The 21690-nt window shown below is 55.2% G+C and overlaps 7 protein-coding genes across 7 annotated transcripts; 4 read left to right on the top strand and 3 right to left on the bottom strand.

Moving 5' to 3' along the window:
* Nucleotides 1-160: 160 nt before the first annotated feature.
* On the top strand, nucleotides 161-1013 carry BBK36DRAFT_168777 (hypothetical protein). The gene is given in 4 exon segments (XM_024897809.1): nucleotides 161-180; nucleotides 234-579; nucleotides 674-960; nucleotides 978-1013. The coding sequence occupies 2 exon segments, from the start codon at nucleotides 237-239 to the stop codon at nucleotides 928-930; spliced, it is 600 nt and encodes a 199-aa protein (XP_024750379.1). The 5' UTR covers nucleotides 161-180; nucleotides 234-236; the 3' UTR covers nucleotides 931-960; nucleotides 978-1013.
* Nucleotides 1014-1292: 279 nt separating this feature from the next.
* BBK36DRAFT_160950 (hypothetical protein) lies at nucleotides 1293-2648 on the bottom strand (the record flags this gene model as incomplete). The annotated part of the gene is made up of 2 exons (XM_024897708.1): nucleotides 1293-2462; nucleotides 2520-2648. The coding sequence occupies 2 exons, from the start codon at nucleotides 2646-2648 to the stop codon at nucleotides 1293-1295; spliced, it is 1299 nt and encodes a 432-aa protein (XP_024750378.1).
* Nucleotides 2649-3498: 850 nt separating this feature from the next.
* BBK36DRAFT_1117652 (hypothetical protein) lies at nucleotides 3499-4758 on the top strand (the record flags this gene model as incomplete). The annotated part of the gene is made up of 1 exon (XM_024890380.1): nucleotides 3499-4758. One exon carries the CDS (start codon nucleotides 3499-3501, stop codon nucleotides 4756-4758), a length of 1260 nt encoding a protein of 419 aa, XP_024750377.1.
* A 2268-nt stretch (nucleotides 4759-7026) lies between these two features.
* Nucleotides 7027-8409, bottom strand: BBK36DRAFT_1118088 (hypothetical protein; the record flags this gene model as incomplete). The annotated part of the gene is made up of 5 exons (XM_024890430.1): nucleotides 7027-7436; nucleotides 7498-7565; nucleotides 7619-7992; nucleotides 8061-8165; nucleotides 8236-8409. 5 exons carry the CDS (start codon nucleotides 8407-8409, stop codon nucleotides 7027-7029), a joined length of 1131 nt encoding a protein of 376 aa, XP_024750376.1.
* A 6513-nt stretch (nucleotides 8410-14922) lies between these two features.
* On the top strand, nucleotides 14923-15957 carry BBK36DRAFT_1117512 (alpha/beta-hydrolase; the record flags this gene model as incomplete). Its single annotated transcript, XM_024890359.1, has 1 exon — nucleotides 14923-15957. The coding sequence occupies one exon, from the start codon at nucleotides 14923-14925 to the stop codon at nucleotides 15955-15957; it is 1035 nt and encodes a 344-aa protein (XP_024750375.1).
* Nucleotides 15958-17381: 1424 nt separating this feature from the next.
* On the top strand, nucleotides 17382-17663 carry BBK36DRAFT_1158999 (hypothetical protein; the record flags this gene model as incomplete). The annotated part of the gene is made up of 2 exons (XM_024894161.1): nucleotides 17382-17578; nucleotides 17654-17663. The coding sequence occupies 2 exons, from the start codon at nucleotides 17382-17384 to the stop codon at nucleotides 17661-17663; spliced, it is 207 nt and encodes a 68-aa protein (XP_024750374.1).
* A 179-nt stretch (nucleotides 17664-17842) lies between these two features.
* On the bottom strand, nucleotides 17843-20598 carry BBK36DRAFT_1168563 (hypothetical protein; the record flags this gene model as incomplete). The annotated part of the gene is made up of 2 exons (XM_024895197.1): nucleotides 17843-19505; nucleotides 20360-20598. The coding sequence occupies 2 exons, from the start codon at nucleotides 20596-20598 to the stop codon at nucleotides 17843-17845; spliced, it is 1902 nt and encodes a 633-aa protein (XP_024750373.1).
* Nucleotides 20599-21690: the final 1092 nt, after the last annotated feature.

Below are 21690 nucleotides of genomic sequence, written 5' to 3'. Positions count from 1 at the left end.
CCGTCAATGCCAAAGCCACGTCATAGTGGCCATCAAGTTGTCGGCACTGCTGCTCCCATCGAAGAGGTGAGGCTGCGAGCATTTAGAGCCATTCATTGGCCACCCCACCAGCGGATATAGCATGCACCCAAAATTTCTCCAAGCGCCAAAGAACCGCAGCCTCGCCAAACCCACCCAGCGACAGCATCTCTCCTCCATCTACAATCCCTCTTCTTCTATCTCTAAATTAAGACACAATGTTCTGCACACGGTGTCTCCGCGCGACCGTCGCGCGCCGCCAATTGCCTCTTTCACGACATGCCTTCTCTTCATCGTCGCCACGATTCTACTCAGCCGCCGCCGAACCGCAGCTGTCGACGCCGGCCACCGACGCCGGCGACGCATCAAAGCCGAGCTCCTCAGCGACATCATCGCGATCCATCTGCCCGGAGGGGACCGTGCTCACGGGCCTCAACTACACAAAGGGCGGGCAGGATCCCGTTGCCCTCAAGGATGAGGATTACCCCGAGTGGCTGTGGTCGTGCTTGGATGTGATGAAGAAGGCTGATGCTGCGGACGACAACCTCGGCGATGAATTCTGTACGTTTTCACATATTTTCTCCACCAAATCCGTTTTAAACTATCTATCGAAAAGTAGAAGAGCAAAGTGGCTAACGCAGAGGGGGGGAAACAGCAAAATCCAAAAAGCAACGAAAGCTCGCTGCCAAGCGCCAAAAGGCCCTCGAAGCCAAACTCCTCGCCGAGGGCAACCTCGAGGCCCTCGCGCCCAAGGTCCCGCTGCCGAAACAGTCGGTCAACCTGCCCGGCGACAAGGACGGGAGCGTGCTGGACAACATCGCGGCGGCGGAGAAGCGGGAGGAGCTAAGGAAGGCCATGCGCAAGGAGAGGAGGGCCGCGATCAAGGAGTCGAACTACTTGAAGTCTATGTAAAAATATATAAAGATTGGGATGAGTGTATGAGAAGGGATGGGGAGAAGGATGTGGATATAGACGAATATTGTACAATACACAACAAAGTGAAGAATATTGGAAACGCGCTTCATGTTTAGTAGGTGTTATGGACAGTGTGATAATCATACAATGGGTGCAAGATAATCCCAGCTCACAGGAATGGGATTTTTACTCTTCCATTCTTTACGGCTCAACGTGCAGAGTGAAGGCAGACGGTTTTACATGCCTAGACAAAGATAGATTGACAATTCTCTCTGAATCGAGTCCCACATTTCACATCACACCGACAGAAAGATACTACATATCCTCAGGAAATCAAACTGATATCGTCTTCTATTGGCCTAAAGCAACGCGCTCAAATCAAGAGGAACACTGCTCCCTCTGCCTGCTCTATATCTCCTCGGGCCGCCAACAAATTCCCGGGGTTTTGGGAAAACACTTTCATCCTTAAAGTGCCATCTCGTGTCGTGGATAACGATCCGCCCGCCACCATGGCTTGGTGAGGGTGAGTGGTTAGCTTTGGCTGGCAGGCTCACTGACGAGCCGCCGCCGTTCGAGGTCAAGGTAAATGTGCTGGGGTCGAGCATGGTATGGCGAAGAGACGACCCTCTGGATCGAGGAGCAGGAGGAGCGCTGGGAGGTGACGGTGCTGAAATGGGCGGTGCCGGAGGAGGAGGGGGCGAAGGTGCCGCCCCAGGAGGCGCTGGCGGCGGCGGCGGCGGCTGAGCTCGCGGAGCTGATGATGGTGAAGGTAACGGCGGTGCGACAGAGGGCGGAGGGGGTGGTGGCGCTCCGGGCAGTACAGGTGCCGCAGACGCTGGAGGAGGCGGCGGCGGAGGGGGTAGTGATACAGGAGCCGGGGCAGAGGACGCTGGCGGCGGAGGTGGGGGAGGTGCCGGGGCGGGAGCTGCAGGAAGAACAGGGGCAGCTGAAAATGGGGCCGGCGGAGGAGGGGCCGGAGGCGGCGTGGCCCTGGCCGAGGGCTTGCGAGATGTCGGCAGCGGCGGCGGCTTCTTTCCAATCGGCGGCGGCGGTCCCTTGGTCTTCTTCAAGCCCGCTGCTGCGCCCGGGGGAGGAATAGGAGGCCCTCGCCCCGGAATAGCTGGCGCAGCATCGGCTGGCGGTTTCGGTGCGGCAAAGGACGGGACATGGGGCGCCGAATGCGACGGGGCCTTTTCTGTGTCGGAGTGGAAGGAGGCTTCCGCGTCGGCTCCCGTATCAATGTTGCCTCCCCGCTTCTTCAGCTTCGGCATGCCGCCGGCGAAGAGACCGCCCAGCTGCGGCGCCGAGTCGACCGGGCGTACATCTTGCGATGCAGATTTCTGATCGCTATTGCTTCGCGCCCGGTTCCCGGGGACAGGCGGTGCTAGGGCAAGAGCAGGGATGGGAGGAGCTCCGCCGATGGCTGGGCCTGACGAGGACGACGCCTTGCTGATAGCCGGGGCAGAACGATCGTTGGTGACGGCCTTTTTAAGGGCTTTGCCCTTGCTGATGTCGGCAAGCAGAGCGTTCTAGAAAAAGAATCAGCTACACGGTTGCGTCCACATGTCCGACACGGGGATACGAACTCGGCCTCCTGAACTTGGCGGTGGACGGCTAGAGGGACCGCCTGGGAGTCCTCCTGGGGGAGGGGGAGGCGGAGGGGGAATTCCTCCAGCCCCGGGCATCGGCGGCGGTGGCGGTGGAGGAGGAGGCATGGCAGCGTCGGTTCGTGAGCAGGAGTCGTGATATCGCAGGTCGTTGGCCTCGATCCCGGGCGGTCGCTGCGCTGGGCGGCTGGGAGAGGCGGGTCAGGGTCGCGTGCAGGGCCCGATGCGCGGCTGGTCGACAGGCTGCAGCGGTGTCAGGACGTCGACGTCCGTGTATCCAAGAGGAGATGCGGGAGAGGTGCAGAGACGACGTGATGGCGACGATGGCCGTGGGTTGGCAAGAGGCAAAAGCTGTTTCTGGCTGTCTGCTGGCCGTTTCGTCATCAAGCTTACGAGCCAGCCCGCCAGGGTGCAGCAGACGGAATCGAGGAGAACCAATCAGGCCCCGCTTTTTGGCAAAGCCTCACCAGCACTCTACCTTAGTTGATACGGACAATATTCAACAGGGAGCAATTCCACGTACTTACTAGATGAAGAAGAATGATTAGCAAATGATTGTTTACTGCTGATTTACAAGGTGCCCTTTGTCTCTGTTTCATTGCAGTTGGTGACCTCGAAGCGGCGCGTCTTTCACTCATTGCTGCCTGTGCTTGAATGTACCCGGCCATGTCACTATTCTCTCGCCGGCTGTGGAGCCAATCACAGCCTTGCATGCGATGATTTTGTGCCAGCCTGAACCTCGAAACTCCAAAAATTGCGCCTTCTCGCCTTCACGATCACCAACTTGGGACGGGGCCGAGCGTCAAAGCCGAGATCGCAGCACGATACGAAACGAAGCTGTAACCATTGGTGGACTCTGCAGTTGACCATTGGGATTAAATCACGCCGTCGTTTTGTTCTTCGGTCCCATCCGAGGCTCTCTTCTTCCTCTCATATTATCGTATTCTTTACCTCAACAATGCGGCGAGCAAGCCCCCGGCGGATCGGCTTCATATGCCATTCTTGCGCTTCACTGCCGGCACAGGCCTCGAGGCAGCCCTTGGCCGGCCGCGTGCTCTCTCTAGCTCCCCGACAGGTTGCCCAAACCTCGGTCTGGAGATCGACATCCGCAAGATGGAGCACGTCTGTTGCAGCCTCGAGGGCAGATGCGGATGCGGGAGCAGATACGGAGGCCAACGGCAGACCTATATCGACACCGACGCCGCGGCCGCTGACGGATGCGTCGCAATTGGCAAGCATGGCAGAGGACAGCTGCAACAAGTTCCTCTCGGTCGACGGCATCCCGGTGAAGCAGCTGACCGCCGCCGCGCTGCAGTCGTGTCTCCGGGCCGCGGCAGCCCTCCACCCCCAGCTGAAGCGGGCGGAAGCGCAGTTCAAGGCCTCGGCGTCGAAGCTGGTGTCCCTGGGAGCCGAGCGGACGGGGGCCAGGATCCCCGTGGATCCCAAGCTCGAGGACGCAACCAGCCGCATCTCCCACGCGGCGTACACCATCATCGCGCATCCGAACGTCGAGATGACGCCCGAGTTCCTCGAGCTCTACGTTGCCATCCAGGCGCAGCTCGGCCGCCCAGAGTCTCTGCCCGCCGTCTTTGAGCTCTACGCGAACAAGCCAAAGCCCGTCGTCAAGGACGGCCAGATTGCGTATGTGAAGCAGAACCCCAACGCGGCTGCTCGAGCCATTGAGCCGGCCGTTGCGGAAATGGCCTTGCAGACTGCGATTGATGCCAAGAACCTGGATTCGGCCCTGGGCATCATCGAGTCCTCGTACTGCCGCCCTGCGTTCAAGCGGCAGAAGCTCATCAAGCACGGCACCGCCCCGGCCATTGGTCTCGCAACGCTCCCGTTCGGCATCTTTGGCTTATCAACAGGCTATGCTGCGTACTGGCAAAACACCATGGACATTAGCACTGCCACGGGAATCGGCGTGGCTGGCATCTCGGGCTACTTCCTCGTCGTTGGATCTCTCGGCATGATTGCCAAGCTGAGCAACAAGGACCAGATGAAGCGAGTGACCTGGACGCCCGGAACGCCGCTACGGTACCGGTGGCTGCGGGAGGAAGAAAGAGCGGCGCTGGACAAGGTGGCATGTGCTTGGGGGTTCAAGGAGCCTTGGAGGCACGGCGAGGAGATGGGTCCGGAGTGGGAAGGGCTGAAGGAGTATATGGGATACAGGCAGATGCTGCTTGACCGAGTGGAGTTTATGGAGGGCATGAGCTAAGGCTGGAATCAATACAAATTCAGTCTTGACCAGCCGGGTGTCTGTATTGTAAGAGAATCATTTCACAAAGATGAAGAGCAGTCTTCCCTTGCGTCGACTCTTTGAAGATTATTCCCTGTAGCAGTGCGAAGGTGGCATGGTGGTTGACCGTCCTGGATGGATTGTATACGCTTATAGACGGTCAGAGGACCGCGGAGATTGCAACAGATTGCCGTGCCCCCTGTGTGCTGTACGACTTGTCCCCGAAGCTGCCACCACCATTACAACCCCCTATCCTATGTCTGGGCTCTCCAGATCCTTTCGGCCGAGAGGCCTTTGACCACTCCAGCCCCCTTTTTGCCGCAGCAAGAAACGAAGAGGCGGCGATGTGTAGACTTACTTATATTATCAAGCTGATATAGATGGGCGTGCATCCTCGCACATATCTTCTCCTGTTGTACTTGATCTACAATCTGGGGCAGGGTGTGTCCGAGCGGCAATGGTTACGCGGCTGCAAGGAGCTCGGAGGCCCAAGAGCCCTGTCTTAGACAGCACCAAGGCGTGCAGCGAGATGACTGTTGCGCATCAACAAGGTCAAGAGAAACAGAGGTGAGAAGAACAAGATGGAAATCCGCATGAGAAACCTCGGGGTTGTTTCGCCTACCATTTGTGCTCGTCTCTCATCTGCCTCTCCATCTTTCTTTCCTTTTTCCATGCTCACTCTATATACATATATATATATCCTTTCTCTCTCTCTATCTCATACTCTGCCTGCGTAAAAAGCTGCTTCATCATCAAAACTCCCACATGTCCAAACCTTCTCGTCTCGGCACATTCCTTTTTTTTTCTCAATGCCACAGTCGCTCCAACTTGTAAGAATCTTCGCAGTATGAACGCTGCCTAGGTAGTTCGTACGATTGGATGGAAGATGCCAGCAAGGTCAGTAACAGTGCAAATCAACGATTTCCACCTGGGCCGGAAATCTCTACCACTTGTTTGCTCTTGTTTCTCGCGAGAGGGGGCTATGGACAGGCATGTCAGTCACAGTCAGTGAAAACAAACAAGACCAATCAACTCAGGACGGGAAGTAGGTGCGTGCAGTGATACTCGGGAGTTGTAGGCATATGCAGGAAGCAGATGAAAGGGGGAGAAAAGAGAATACAGGTACTACTACTACTATAACTACAAGCATGACACAAGGGGTCAGCGTGGCACGACAGGGTACACAATGCCACACGAACGCAAAACGGACATGGGTCGGCGCATGCCGGATCGGCGTTTTTTTCTCTTTCTCTTTTTGCTCTCTCTCTCCCCTTCGTCCCCTCTCGCCAAAACTCGTTGTCTTATGTGCAACTCACCCACTGTCTCGTCTTCTTTCGCCCAGGGGATACTATGTGTGAAAAAGTGGCTTAGATGTATGAAGAGGATACTTCTCGCATCCATGTTCCCGCCACGGGTACTTTCAGAGTTCACCAACAATAAAGCACAGTCTCCCATTAACTAAGTCAGAGCCAGAATGCAAAATATAAAACTACAATCCCCGTTCTTGAAGCAGTTGTTCTCCAAAGCCCCGTACAGGCCTACCACGAGAAAAAAGAATTGAGGAGTGAGGGGGAAGAAGGAAGATTGCACCATGTGGCTAAAGTGGTCTCAAGCACAGGGGGTCTTTTCTTGGTTTCCAGAACAGGGCATATGCTTGCTAGGTAGTTTACTAGCAGGTTCCAGATGCAAGAGAAAAAAAAGGTTCCCTGAGAGACTGCGGTGGCTAACAGGGATTCAGAGAGGATCAGGTATTTGTGAAGACAAGGTGCTCGTATGCGTGAGGCTGAATGCGGAAACCTCTACATGATACATGGGAGACTGTAGAAGGTGAGATTTTGGCAAACGGGGATCCAAGGGTGCAAGACATCAGTAGAAATGGGCTAATAGTAAACGCTCAGGCATGCAGGTGGTATCTCTCGTTGATCAAGCAGACATAGGAAATGATATATATACAACGTGCAGGCATCAAGCCTTGTTCCCATATTGCGTGTCATCATGAATCGCCGCCCAAGATGGGGCAAGTAGGTACTCGTATAATTATGTGCAAAGAAAGAAGAAGAGTTTCTAAACCCAAGGTAGAAAAAGCCACCAGAAATGAGGTCACCGACGACGAACAAATGAACGGGGGGAGAGCCAGCCCCTGAAGCAGTCGTGTAGAGATGTCCTCGAGCCCGCCATCCAGATCATCCCAGATCTTGGTAAGCCCGAGCAAGTACTCCGTAGTCGCCAAGGCATCAAATTCAAATTCTAATTTTTATATGGTCCGCTTTCGTAGGAGATTTCGTACTTTGTCGTTTTCCGGATGGCGCCGTCAGGTTCATCCGTCGAGCCGTGTCGTTGTACTGTCGTGAGAATAAACTCTTCGCTCGTGTCGTCGTTTTGATGGGCAGCCATGCTGCGGCTGCCGCCATCCCCTCCCGGTCCAGAATAAGGCTTCCAGCTTTGGTGGCGTGAAGGAGATTGTGATCGAGCGTATCCGTACTTGTTGCGGCCCTCGGAGCCCAGACCGCCCGAAGCGCCAGTCGATCCCTTGGAGGTGTTGCCGCCGAAGATCTTGGGGAAGAGGAAGGCCAAGACCATGCGACACATGGGCAAGCAGGCACAGATGATGGCGACGTTCTCTTCGATGATAGTCCACAGAGTAGAGGTAATATCGACTAGACGAGTCTGGTTAGTGTATTGGGTTGCTGGAAACGAGAAAAGGGGGGGAGAGCTCACAGGTCGTATCAGGGCTGGTTGTCGAGAAGTTCAGAGTAGTGGCTCGCATGATGGATGTTACAGTGACGCTGAAATTTCTTAGCCAGGTGTCTCAATCTCGGAGAAGAAAGAGGAGACTCACAAACTTCCAAGAGCAAAGACAACCATCAGTGCTCTCTTTTGGGCAAGGGGCAGCTTGCTCGACCAGATAGGCTGCATTGGCAGCAACAGGATCAAAACATCCGTGGCAATGGAGTAGCCAGCGTTGGCGTACCAGTTCTCGGTCAGACTGATGCATGTTGGGTGGACGGACTTGTCCCAAGCTCCTCGAATGGGTTTGCATTGCCAAATGGAAGTTGCCGTGCTAGCAATGGCATACGCCGTGACGATGCCAAGCAGGATGTAGCAGGCAATCCGGAACCACCTCTGGACAAAGATCCGCAAATACAAGAGAACAATCGACATTTTCGTCAGGTTGATGGTCAGCTTGTAGAAGATCTGTGCAACGTAGAACCACTGTTCAACGCATGTGTAAGCCTTTATCATTCAATGAACTATGAATAGAGTCACCGTCGGAATCGTACCTTGAGGGCTGCTAGCCTGTCACTGACTGACAACGACGCAATGTGTTTGCCAAATCCATAGTTGCAAGATATCATCATGAATATCTGCACCAAGAGGGTACAAACCTAAGAAAGAAAACTGTGCGTTAGTTCCCGGTCTCATGACAGTCCACCCGGAGGAACGGAAAATGCGTACAAAAGACACGCCAATGAGGCCATCGTCCCATCCCAGCCCTGTTCTCCTCGAAATACGATTCCAGAATCTGATGAAAACGAAGATGGGCGTGACGGCGAAGAAGACGATGCTGGGGATCCGGACCAGGTCGGCGTGGCTCTGGGCCGCCTCGTCTGGGGAGAGGAAGCCAGCCATTGCTTGCAGTCGTCGGGCGGACGCACACGGAAGGCCCCGGCAGTTGAAGGAGAGCAACGACACAAGAACCGACGAGATGGGAGGAAGCAGATCAAGAGGGGGGTTCGGAGGGAAGCAGCCGTCCCTATATCCTCCCCGCGATTTTGCCTAGGACGGGGAACGCAGTAGAGATTCACCCACCCCTCGCAACGGCAGGCTTGACGGCAGGCCTGTTTAGCCTTATAAACAAGCTACCGCTAACAGAGTTTGGCTTCCTGCGTCTAAGGTACTGCATGTCCGCGAAGGAGATTGCAACGGAACAAACGCTGGCACTTGGATGCTAGGAGCTAGACGGTTTCATCAGCGACGCCGAGGGAAAAGAGTGGTTCCCGGGAACTCGATGCCACCAACAAAGCGATGGGCCCTGTCAAGCCACGATACCCGCCCGCAAAGAGAGGTAGTACATAGAGTGAACATGCCATGCCACCAGGGTAGACATTGTCCACGCTGGAAGTTAGCTTGCATGGTTTCGTGGTCTGGTCCAGACAAAAGTGGACTGGAACGAGCGAGACGCTGCTGCGTTTGTCGGGACAGGGCGGGAGATTCCGCATATGCCATGCTGGGATCTGGCAGCCATTTCCGGTAGAAGCACAAAGTACGAGGGCCTGGAGAGGCAGACAGAGTTCGCACGAGGTACATGTACTCGTAATTTGTCGTGCAAGGCGTGGATGCTGCAGGTGGCTCAAACACAATGCTGGTAGTAGTACAGTACGGCTTGCTTAGCGCTGAAGGGCCTTCAGATTTCGAGTCTCTTGGGGGGACCTTTTGCCGGGTTGCTGTTATTGTAGTTACTAGTACTCTTGGGCTTTGCCGCGGTTGACATGCGGGCTCTCTGCATGCATGACAAGTCCCTCATCCCGGCGCTCTGCAAGTTGAGAACCCTGACAGTTGTCAGCACCTGCAACCATAAAGATGGAAAGAGCCTGGGAATTCAACTGAGACAAGGATCCATAGGTCTCTTGCTCCCAGGGAAGAGTGAAGAACTTACAAGCCATGCTCTTCTGCCTTGGCGATCCCCTCTCCAGCCCGAGTAGTAGACACGAGGAGCCCGGTCTTGGGTGCCTCCTCTCTCTCTCATCTTGCTCCTCAGGCTCCCCTCATCTGATCTCTGCAGACTGTCTGGCTGTGGATTCGCTCATTGTCTGTTTGGGCATGGCCTCATAATGCTGGGTAGCGGGAGTCATACAACTGCTACCTAAGGTTGGTAGGTCGTCATGGAGGGCAAAAGGGCTGGTCCGAGAAGACCGAAACTGTTATGAAGCGCCAACCCGGACCGGATTAGCGCACCGCCGCCAGCGGACCTGGATAGGCAATCGGGAAAGCGCTCCTCACGGATGTGGAGCCCGCGTCATGGCACCGCAACAGGGTTCCTTCTTCGTTTTACAGGTACGAGGATGTACCTTACCTACCTCTTCGTGGTAGTAGTACCCTGTACCTTACTTCAAGCTGTACCAGACACTCTGTCGACTGCCATTAAAGCTGCCCGAGGTTACATTCTTCAACATTAACCCGAAGCTACATCGCATTGCATCGCATCGCATTGAGTAAACAAGCCCATGACACGCCTTATTACGCGCCAGCCGCCGGAAGGATTCTCCGGTGGGGTTTCTCTTCATGTTCAGCTCGTCCAGGTTTTCACGAAGGATGGAGCGTTTGCTCGCACTAACATCAACTCGGATGCACCTCGTACGGGGGAAAAGGAAGAGAATCATCCTGGTGCTGTATCGTTGGTTCGTGCGAAGTGGCAATGCAGGTGGCATATGCAGGTACCTTGCTAGGATGAAGCCACCTGCTTCGCATCATGTCGAGCAAGCAAGGTATGGTGATTGTGAAAAGGCCGTCGGATGACAAACTCTTTGTCAAAATCAGAGGAGATTGTTGACACCCGCTGACTCAGTATATCGCTGCTTTGACTGAGGGAGACGAACAAAAAGAAAGAAAGAACCGCCGAAAGGAGGATGTACCCCAATGACAAGAGATGAGAACGGAGTTGGTTGGACACATGGGTGTTTTATCCGGAGACATGAACAGGGCCCATCTCGGCGAGACTGAGAGAGAGACGGGGAGACGGGGAAGGCCAGCGCAAGCTAAATCTCTGCGATCGTCACCATGTGGCACGCTTACGGCAGCTGTCAGCGGAAGAAGATGCACCTGCATGCTGTTGCATCGATCCCTTTGCGAGTCTTGGATGCTACGTTGACGAGCGGCGCGAATAAGCAGCAGCTGGTGATAGTAGTTGTCTTGCGGGTAAGCTTACCGGCGCAGTGGGAAATGCATACGAGTACGGTATCGGCGTCTGTTGAACCGGGATATATAAGGTAAGTCTTGCGAGCAAATCTCCAGCGGAAATAGCGGTTCATCTGTCGTTTCTATTGCCGCTGGTGGTGTCGATGAAAACGTGCCTGTCGGTTGGAGCACGGCCGTCTCTTTTACTTTATCTCAACGACACGCGATACATTACCTGTAAGGTACCTTATGGACGATTGGGTTGACTCCGGCCAATGTCTACGAGTAATACATATTGGGCCTGTTCGCTCCCGCTCCCGGTCGCCATTTCCATCTGTCAAGCATCGCCATCTTGGCTAACGGATCGGTAGCTGGCTCGTGCCGATCAACAGTCGAAAATGGCCAAGATCTGCAGACACTGCAAATGTACATACAAAGCATCGATTTGCGGACGACAGCTACCTAGGTACCTAACGAAAAGAACCAACACCTCAATGTACGAGTAGGCAAAATGTAGGGTAGACGGCAAAGGGTCGTCCTCATTTTAACCTTTGGCCGGCAAAAGTGGCTGCGAATTATCGAATCTTTGACAGGTGCGGCCTCAAGCCATCGGCTCCCTCTAGTTCCCACCGCCGGCGGCTTCAATGCTTGATAAAAGCTGGCTTTTGCGGGAGAGCCGCCAGATCTCCCGCCAGATCGTCGGATCGCGACGCCTCGAGTCATTCAACTGGGGAAAACCCTCAACCATAGGAAAAAGCATAGACTGCGAACAATGCAGAAATCTGTCAGCTAAGAACAATGTAGGAATTGTCCGTGCAACACATGCAATTCGGATCGAGTCTCTGCAGCAGTTGAGGAGACTTCGGATTACTCAACGCGAACCTGAGGCATCTCCAGCCGCCCGACAATTGGAAGGGTTACCGCGGCCCAAGCAGTTACAGCGATCAGGTACCCCGAGGTACCGCGGGGAGCCACCGGCCGCTTTTAGTGCTTTTGCAATACGATATTGCCTCTTACGGACTAGAGCAGCACTATTCCTCAGGGATCTAGGGTATCCCGGGTCGTCTCGCCCCTCCGGCTTGGGTGCAAGCGTCCTTGTACATAAACGAAAAGAAGCGAACGACATGTCGTCAATCGAAACCCTGCTTCAACGTCGCCGGTGATGCCTAGTGCCTCCGCTCAGCTTCGTTCCGGTGTCTGAATTGGGCAAGCAGGCCGCACAGGGACGGCTGCTACGGGGACAGGTTGGCAAAAGATCCAGGCGAAGAAGACACCCGCGTGTCCTGGTCCTCGTATGGATCTTCTGGCCATTCTGATGCTGCTCAGAGGGCTTGAAGGCGGGCCGATAGCCGGAGTGAGAAGAAGGAGAACTTTTCACTTGGTCTGCTCGCTCGACAAAAGTGCAGATGGTCTGAAGTGCAACATCTGGTGATGCGTGTCATGCATGGACCCAGCGCTGACCTCACTGGGGAACTGGGCGGACCAGTAAATGGCTGGCCAACGGACGAGTGTCAGGACTGAACCGGAGGCAGAACAAGGGACTTATAAGTTCTCACGAGCCCCTCGAGCTCGCCACGCCTTTTCAACTGATAAACTGATATTGCTCTGTCGTCGCCTGGCCACCTCGACATTTTCACCGACCGATGCGACTCTCCAGCTCAACGGCGAATCTTTACCACTGTCAGCATCCTCGACTTTATCAGCTCTAGGCGTCGCCCACTCAACGCTGATGGGAAGAAAAGAAACGGAAACACTGAAGTCACTGACTTATCATGGCCTCCGGTCTATCAATGCTGCTCCCCGGGCAATGCGTCGCGGCGCAGCGTCTCGTTGTGGCGCGAATGCCGTCCGAGTCCGAACTCCGCCGTCCTCACCCGGGCAAGTTTGCCGGCTCTGCCGCGGAGTTTGAACCTGGACATTCTAATGAGCTTGTGGTGGATATCGGACTGTCGCTTATCCAAGCCCTCTCCACCCCCGTCGCATAAAGCAATCGCCTTTTCTTCGCAAAAGCCTACTACAGTGTAAGCGCGCGCGCAGCTAGTCAATGGGTATATGAAAACGAGACATGAGATGAGGGAACAGTGGGAGAATGCCTACTACGAGGGGAGGTTCCGTGTGTAGGAAGCACGCCATGTCGCCCTTGGAAGAAGCTTGACAAATTCCATGACATGCAAGATGGAGATGAAATCGAACACCAAGGTTCGTCAACAAGGGAGTGTCGATATCTCTGCTTCTGTTTGAGTTATCGGCTTTCCGAGTATCTGCTCCTCCCCTTTCTCACTTTCACTCTCCTCGCTGCGAGTTCATGCTATGTTCCGCCGCCGCATCAGTGGCTAGCCACGAGAATATCCGACCAGAAGCTAGAAGCTATAGTTGGCCCTCATTGTCATCAGCTCTCAATCACTGCCAGCATTTGGCCAACGGCTGGTGATGGTGGAAGTAAACAGCATGGCTCCCTCTGACACAGTCGCAGGCTGGAGCTTCAAAGAAGACAAAGTAACGGGTCCAGCGCCCAGGGAGCCCCAATAAGGGCGCCCTTAGCTCTTTATCAATCGATAGAACGGCTGACAAGAGCATGGAAGAAGGTCACTGGAAGGTTGCCAAGGCACTAGAAGCGTGGCAGAGAGCCTGCTGAATGATATACGAGCTGTTAGCCGTAAGTAGCGCCTTCAGCTGCTGCGGTGAAGACGGCTAACTCGACCGGGAGACGAGGACAATCAGCCTCTTCATCGTGCCCATTGGCGAGGCTGGATGAGATAGTACTACTACTGCCATAGTAGTAACCCGTAGAAGAGGCAGGGTCTCTGGCTAACACGGATCCGATGCGTCGCTGGATGAACCGCAACGGGCAAGGCGAGCAATAGCGGCTGGGAGGGAAAAAACGTGGCCGTGGTCAAATAGGGGATTTACCACATGGAAATCTTCGTGCTCAAGATGAGATGAGAAAGGTGGACGCGATGGTATTCCCGGAAATCAAATTGGATAAGGGCCACGGCCACCGGGCATGAGGTACAGTACCAGTATGGGAGATGGGCAATATACCGTAGGTATTTACATAGGTATACTCTTTCTTGTGTTGTTGGATGTCTGCATCTTCACGGCATGGAAATGCCGCCCTTTCCAACCACGAGAAGCATCTGTTATGCGCACGTCGTTACTATGACTCTTATAGGTTGCCATCCCATATTGCTCCTGTTACTACGACACAGATCGCAGCATTCATCCCGCTCGAAGCTTCTCCAACTCCAACACACTCGCCGCAAACTGTTTCCCCCTGCCCCCCGGCGTCCAGCAACCCTGGTCCCCCTCCGGACGGCCAATCACCGCCCAGCTGGGTGTCTTTCCGCTGCCGACAGAGCGGGCAAGGCACGCAATAGGAAAATTAACCGCAAGAAAAGACAGGTTGCAAGGTAATACCTGTTCTGTACCCCAGCCCCAGGTACATATCGCACCCCGGGTAGCGCGGTTTGGTACCTTGCACTAAAAGATTGGCTTGGTGGCTTGCAAGTTTCTCGGCTTGCGCTGCCGCGGAGAGAAGATGAAGCTGCAGAGGGAAATGGAACCTTGAAGGGGGCGCCCAGCATTGTGTGTAGGTAGTAGTAGCAGTAGTTGTATTCGCTAGATTGGAGTGGAAATGGGTTGCCCTTCTCCAACATTACATGCAAGCCATGCTGCTGTTGGTAAGACGCAACTGCTGGATCGATGGAGATGGACCGTCGCCCCCCCTCTCACTCGCCCTTTCGGCATCCTCCTCCGTTTTGCAACCAAGCCAGCAACAGGAATTGAGCTGTCGAGGTAGTAGTAGTAGTATGTGTATTAGTTCTTGAAGCTATTGGATCATTTGCCAGTTGACCGTCCGTGGAGACGAGTGTGGCATTACTTGGCGCATAACCTCTGGCGCCGGTTCCTCTGAGATTGGACCTCGCCGTGAAAGAAGATCCATCCGGGTTTCCTACGAGCCTCGTCTCCAGCCAGACCCTGTCCGGTCCGACGTCCCATGAAGCCCATTCTCCGCTTGCCACGCGCAATCCCCTGGCTTTGGAGCCTCTGGTGCTAGTAGAGTAGTAGTAGTACGAGTAGCTGAGAAGCAACGGCTTCGGTTACGTTGATTAAATAAAAACCGGTTGCTCCCCCTCCCCTCCCAGCTTCCTGTCTCCCTCTTCTGAATAGCTTCGTCAAGTTCAAAAGCCGAAGACCAGAGGTCGTCTGTCTCTCTCTCCTCTCTCTCAACCTTCATCCCCACCCACCATGAAGCTGTTCTCGACCCTGGCCTCAGGCCTCGTCGCCGCCGCCGGCCTCGCCCTCGCCCAGGACTCGGCTGCCAACGGCACCATCTCCAAGGGCCCGTTCCCGGCGGACCTCAACGGCTCCAACTTCACCTACCCGTACCCGGTGCACGTCTTCTCCTTCGCCAGCCAGCAGCAGACGCTGCAGATGGCCTTCATGGACGTCAAGCCCACCTGCGCCCCCAACGGGCAGACGGCCGTGGTGCTGCACGGCAAGAACTTTTGCGCGCCGACGTGGAACGCCACCATCACGGCCCTCGCCGGCGCCGGCTACCGCGTCGTGGCCCCGGACCAGGTCGGCTTCTGCAAGAGCTCCAAGCCGGACAACTACCAGTTCAGCACCAACCAGCTCATGTACAACACGCGCGGCCTGCTCAACGCCCTCGGCGTCGGCAACGTCACCCTCGTCGGCCACTCCTTCGGCGGCATGCTGGCCACGCGCTTCGCCCTGCAGTACCCGGCCACCGTCGACCGCCTCGTCCTCGTCGACCCCGTCGGCCTCGAGGACTACGTCGAAAAGGGCGTGCCCTACACCTCGGTCGACTACAACATCGCCGCCGAGGCCGCCCAGACGTTCGACGCCATCAAGGCCTACGAGCAGCAGGTCTACTACGTCGGCCAGTGGCAGGACTCGTACACCGTCTGGGTGTCCATGCTCAACAACATCTACTACGGCTCCCGCCGCGCCCAGTTCATCAAGAACCAGGGCCAGATCGTCGACCTCGTCCTCACCCAGCCCGTCTCCCACTACTTTGGCGACGTCGTCTCCAAGACGCTGCTCATCGTCGGCGACCAGGACCACGTCGCCATCGGCGGCAACTGGTCCCCTCCCGAGGTCGCTGCCAAGCTCGGCCACTTTGACGTCCTCGGGCCCCAGGTCTGCGGCGAGATCCCCGACTGCACGCTCTACCAGTTCCCCGACCTGGGCCATGCCCCTCAGCTGTCTGCTCCCGAGCAGTTTGAAAAGGTTGTCCTCGACTGGCTGGCCAAGGAGTAAGTCTTGGGACATGCTTTAGATGGGGAGGATCTCATGTAGAAGGGTGTGGGAAGGGTTAGAGGAAAAGTGAGGTTCACTGCCAGCCGTCTTCTGTTTTGCATTGTCATGTATATACCATTGCGTATGATGCCTTTGGCCTGTTTCTTTCCAGGTTGTGTTCTCTTTTTGCATACTATACACCGTTTCAAGTACATGTAGCCCAAGGGATGATGAGATAAAAGACTCCAATGCTCAGGCACGTGGGCGCTGAATGCGTTTCAAATTCCATCTACAATTACACTTACCTTGTGTGATAAAACCCGTCGAAATGATTCCAATTTGTCGGCGAGCAGAATGCTTACACATGAATGAACAGCCTCTCTGCAGTCTATATCAAGGCCTCTTGTTCAACTCAAGGGAATACATATGCACACCCTGCAACAACCCCCCATTCAAAACCGACTCACCTCCCGTTCAACAATCGTTCACAACCTCATCCAACCCACACAAACCACACTCCTTCAACCCCTCCCCCTTACAACATTCAAAACCTACAAAAACGCTTCTCACAATAAATACATCTCGTCAGCATCCTCACAATCCATCCTCCTCCGCATCTCACTTACATCCCCCCAAACCCTCAAAATGTCACTCTTCCCGCAATCCTCACCATGCCCCTCCTCGTCCACCTAACCCCCCTCTTCACACTCCTCCTCCTCCACCGCCTCAGCCCAACATCCTTTCCCCCTTCAAAAACAACTTCACATATTTTTCTCTTGTACACACTCACCACACAGCTCCTCGTTCATCATCGCCCTTCATCATCATCATCGTCGCTGTGGCAGATGCTCTGCCCTCCTCTTGCTCCTCCTCCTTCTTCATTCTGCCAACTGCTCAAGACAATCATACTCCTCGTCGTCGTTCATATACTCATCTTTACGATATACACACTGCATTACCTCAGGCAGTCTGCACTGAGATTGAAAGGAGCGCTGAAGACGACGTATGCAATTCTTACTTCAAAAAGTACCGGGTTCAAGATCAGGAACATCATCATCGCTCACACATCCCGCCTCAAAGCAAGCCCTTCGTCTCCGTCTCCATCTCCGTCGGCACCTCTCAAAGGGGGCTCTATTACGATTGGCATCATTACCACCGACCTGACCATTGAAGCCCACACCCACACCAATACCTCTACTCTCGCCAACGTTATTCTCCCAGAGCCATCAACATATTCCAACACGTTACCTTCAAATCTTTACAAGGGCAAAGAAACGGCCGACTGCTCTTCGTCAGAGCACTCTCAGCATCTACAAACTGGTGCCTTTCCTACTACGACCTCTCTCTTCCAACGGACAAGTCTCTGTATACACGCACTCGCACGAGTCCTCAGAATCCACGTACCGCGCATCCATACACTAATTCTGTCACGCCTTGAGACCATCATGTCTCTATACGGCCAAGCAGCTCAGCCGTTACACATCATCCGCATCCGCAGCATCCTCTTCATCAGCCGCACGATTGGCGCATTCCGCCGCACGACGTCCTATCTCGTAAGCCTCCGCGAGCTATACCCACCCTTCCTTGCCATCTTCTCGGTGCACCTCCTCTTCTGGATATTCTTGCTGTCTATCGGCGAGATGTACGTCCTCTGGATGTGTGTGCTGACGATAGTCTGGATGCTCTCGTGGTTAAAATAAGCAAGCTCGAATTGTAGGCAACGGTAAACTAGGCAGCTACTAGGCAGCTAGCTAAATGATAAGAGCAATTCTCATAACTTCGTCATACAGATATCCCCATGCTGCGCCGGATTATGCTCTTGTAATACTCATACATGGCCCGTTTTGCAAGGCCCTCAGAACGCAATTCCAAGTGTCAACTCCAGCCCATCCATTTACGCCGCCATTCAAGTATTCACTCTTCTCACCCACAGAGTGGTTGGCTCGTAGTCTGCACCCCTGTTGAGGCGCTTGTATGCTCTATGCAGCTTCAAGCCCAAGTCATACTCTTCGAGCTGGATCTCAGCCAGCTCCTTCTTGAGCCCCTCCACCTTCTGCTTCTCAATCTCCCGCTTTCGGAGCACCTCTGCGCTGGCCATCAGGTTGTCTCGCGGCATGAGCTCTGTCATCTGCTGGATACTCTTGTTGATGTTGACCCTGCGGTGCGCCAAGCCCGCGAGGGTGGCATTCAATTGAGCAATCCTATCATCGGACGACGAAGAAGCCAACTCTGGAGGTGCGGGAGGAAGTGGCTTGGTAGTAGACAGCGTAGGCTTATGCTTCGGGGGTTTCGCTTTGCTACCGGCCTCGGTGTCCACCGGCTTACTTGGAGGTGCCTCGCTCGGCGGTGGCATGCGAGGCATCTGGGCATAGGCCTCGTAGAGGCTGGACGTGCGTACGTTGTGCTCCACAGTCGTAGCTGCGTGGCTCGGAGAAGGATTAGGCGCGGTGTCCGGATTCAAACGGCTCAAGAAAGCGGCGTCGGGCGGCGTGTTTGCGGGCGTCTGCTCCCCGACAGCCTGCCAAGGAGCCTCGGTGTTCCGAGAATTGTAAGTGGTGGGAGCGAAGAGCGGCGCAGGCTTCATCGACTCTTCGTCGGCATAGGACCGTTCGGGGTGGGGTTGCGGCTGTGGCTGTGGTCGAGATGGAGGTTGTGGTTGAGGTGGAGGTGCGGCTGCGCCCGATGCTGTCGGAGGACGAGGAAAGAGTGAAGCCGGAATCGAACTCGAGCGGTTGGTAGGCGCTGAAGGCTGGTTCCGCTGGTTCTGCGGCGGCTTCCTCTTAATGATCCTGGGCCCTGTAGGCGTCCAATTTGGGTCGACGGGTGACTGCGGCTGGGCTGATTGCAGTGATGGCGGGGTCGGATATTCCTGGTTATTAGGCGGCGTTGCAAGAGCGTTAGCACCGTTGCTGGCGTCGGTGGTGTAGACATCATATGATGCCACCTTGGCGGCTGGTGTAATCGTGTCCGTTGGCTGCTGCACCTGCGCGGAGGGGAGGAGGTCGCGGTCTGTAGGCATCTGCTTGCGTGGAGGCGAGTCTACCATGAAAGCCGGCTGAGAGAGCGGAATGGGAGCTGATATGTTTCGGAGACCGTTGTAGCCGATGCCGCTACTCTTGCTGCTCCCCGGCCTGCTGCTCCCTGTCCTGCTCCCTGCCCTGCTACGACTGCTGCTTCTTGGTCGCTCCGTAAAAGGCTCTGGTGACTCCGACTTGCCCTTGGCGAGGAGCCGGAACCTCTGTGCGACTGAACTCTCAGTCGTCAAGTGCAAACGCATCTTGTTACTCCGCGGCAACGAGCCTTGTGGTATCGGCACGTCCTTGATGCTTCTTGGATTCTCAAAATAAGGGATCGGTATGTCTTTGACGCTTCTTGGGTTCTCGAAAGACGCGCCGTGCATGTCCACAGCGGGTCGGAAGGGCATATACTGCACTTGAACGGGGCCATTGCTCATTTGGAGCTGCGTCGTGAACGGCTGAGATTGTTGTAGCCCTTGCAAAGGATACTCTCGATGGAAACCGGCGTCATCTTCATCGATGGGTGAGACGGGTGCGCTGAATGGGCAGCCCCTTTGTTAGCAAGCTTTTGAAGGCGTGAGACACTGACAGTCAGAGGTTCTCTATGAAAGGACTACCACTCTGAAGCGCCTGCATGCATAGAAAGCACTTACACATTCTTAAAAGCGCCGGTTTCTGGTGAGCTTGGAGGAGAAATCTGATCGAGCGCCGGAGGGCGCCGTGCGTAAGTTGAAGCCAGCTTGAAATTTGACGCTGGAGACGACGAGTATGCGTCTCCGTCACTAGTTGAGTTGGATTCCGAATCGGTGACAAGCTGAAGCTCGGGATATGAGGCTGCAGCGTAAGGCCAGTCTGAATCCTGCGAACGATGTCGTCGTTGCAATAGCCTTCTGGGGTTCCGGGGCGGCGGTTCTGGGACTGTGCGTGATGATGATTCTGCGTGATCAGAGGGATCGTCTGTCAGATATCTAATGCTAAGAAAAGAAAGAATCACGTCAGCCGCAAACCGATTGCTGCTTATTCCAAGCAAATAATGTAGACAGAACAACGGGCAGTGGGCAGTGCTGATAGCGCAAGCCGGTCGATTGGAGTAGAGACGGTAACATCATGCGGCCAGACCAGCCAACGGCGACGGGGAAACACTCCGATGCAGAGCTGGCCTTGGACTTTCTCCTGTGCCTGATTTCCATTCCCTGCTTCGACGCGCATCTGCTTGGAGGCTGTGCTCTTCCCAGAGCGAACCGGCATGTGCCTTGGAGCGAATGACGCGGCAAACATGGTCCTGGCAAACGCCGCAGAACAACATTCGACCTGATGCCGGTCCAATGAGGCCTCGCCCACCACTCAGGGCCAATTCCAGCTGCGATTCGAGGGAGATGGAGCGATGGGGATGGAGTTGTACGTACATTCCAGCTGGCGATGCGGCGTCCAGAGTGTGCCGCTGCGGTCTGTGATGATGGAGCCGCCGTGGGTTGCGTGGTCTGGCAGCAGGAACATCGATGGCGATGCCCAGAACATCCACAGGGCCGCACAGATTAATATCCTCGTTGTCAGCACTCATGTGCGTGTGCTGGTGCTGGTGCTGGTGCTCCTGGTCCCTGTTGTGCCTGCGCAGACCCGCCGTGGCAGCTCGGGCGTCCCACATGGCTGCACTGCTGTGGTTATTCTGGGTGCACGGCTGTCCAGGGGGTCAATTGAGGCGCCGCAGGAGCTCCAGCGGGGGGCAGCGCGCTGTTTTAGTGCCCGATCGAGCGGGCTACAGGGCGCACAGGCTGCTGTGGCCGCACGCAGCAGCGAGGCCAGGTGCTCGTTCGCAGCGCCTTTGTGTCAGACAGGTCTCAGCTGCTGTCTGGCCGTGGAATCCGCTCCCAGCAGACGATGCACGGGTGAGGAATGTGTGACGCTGGGTGGTGGTTCGGTGCTTACCGGCGTATGAGCGGTGCTGGAAGAGGCAAATGCGTGGAGGGCGTGCTTCGTATGAGCTATCGGCAGAGAGAGACGATGATGAGCGGGAGGAAAGAGAGGAAAGCTGAGGATTGTGCGGATGAGCTGAGAGAAGAGATCAAAGTCGATGATGCATTGATGAAAGAAGCAGCATGAGAGGCGCGCATCAAAAGCCTGCAAAGCTGAACAAGTGCCTGCCGACTGACAGCAGTTGATCCTGCCCCTTGCACGCGAGATTGACGTCAGGTCAACATGAGTCGCGAGCTCCTTCTTTTAAACAGATCGCACTGACTTGGACCTTACATATACAGTAGAACTCTACTAGCATATCCATAACCTCACAGCTGCAGCTATCATGACTCGCAGCTATCCGCCGTTGATGCGCATCCTATGGCCAGAACCAAGCGCAGATTCGACGCAGGATCTTTGCCACAACCAGCGGCAGCCAACCAGTTTGACGCCTCTCTCTCCATGTCCGCTCGCTCAAAGCAAGGGAGGCCCCGTTCGATGCCAGGCACCGTCGCAGACGCACCTTTCGGCGCCAATTGGATGGCTGGTCCGGGTTGGGCAGATGAACACGGCTTCAGATGTAACCACTTCTGGGGCTATTGTGTAGTACAGGGCAAAATACTGCTGCTGCGAAACGCTGGTTCTGGATGCGATTGAAACACAGAGGCTGGACGGCTCAGGTGGGGGCTCCTAGATTGTTCTTTTCTTTTGATTTCACGTTAATACCCTTGAATGGAAACCTGGCGAGTGCATATGATCAATCGCAACTCCAACCGGATATCGC

The sequence above is a fragment of the Trichoderma citrinoviride genome, assembly GCF_003025115.1.
Source record: "Trichoderma citrinoviride strain TUCIM 6016 unplaced genomic scaffold BBK36scaffold_6, whole genome shotgun sequence".
Taxonomy (NCBI): Eukaryota; Fungi; Ascomycota; class Sordariomycetes; order Hypocreales; family Hypocreaceae; genus Trichoderma; species Trichoderma citrinoviride.
Note: the sequence above shows the minus strand (reverse complement) of the source record. Positions and strands in the feature narration are given on the sequence as shown.

What these genes read in the sequence shown, in the direction of transcription:
- BBK36DRAFT_168777 (XM_024897809.1), top strand. Translation starts at nt 237, where the DNA reads ATGTTCTGCACACGGTGTCTCCGCGCGACCGTCGCGCGCCGCCAATTG. An exon ending in CAACCTCGGCGATGAATTCT is followed by an intron (nt 580 to 673) that starts GTACGTTTTCAC and finishes GGGGGGAAACAG; the next exon opens with CAAAATCCAAAAAGCAACGA.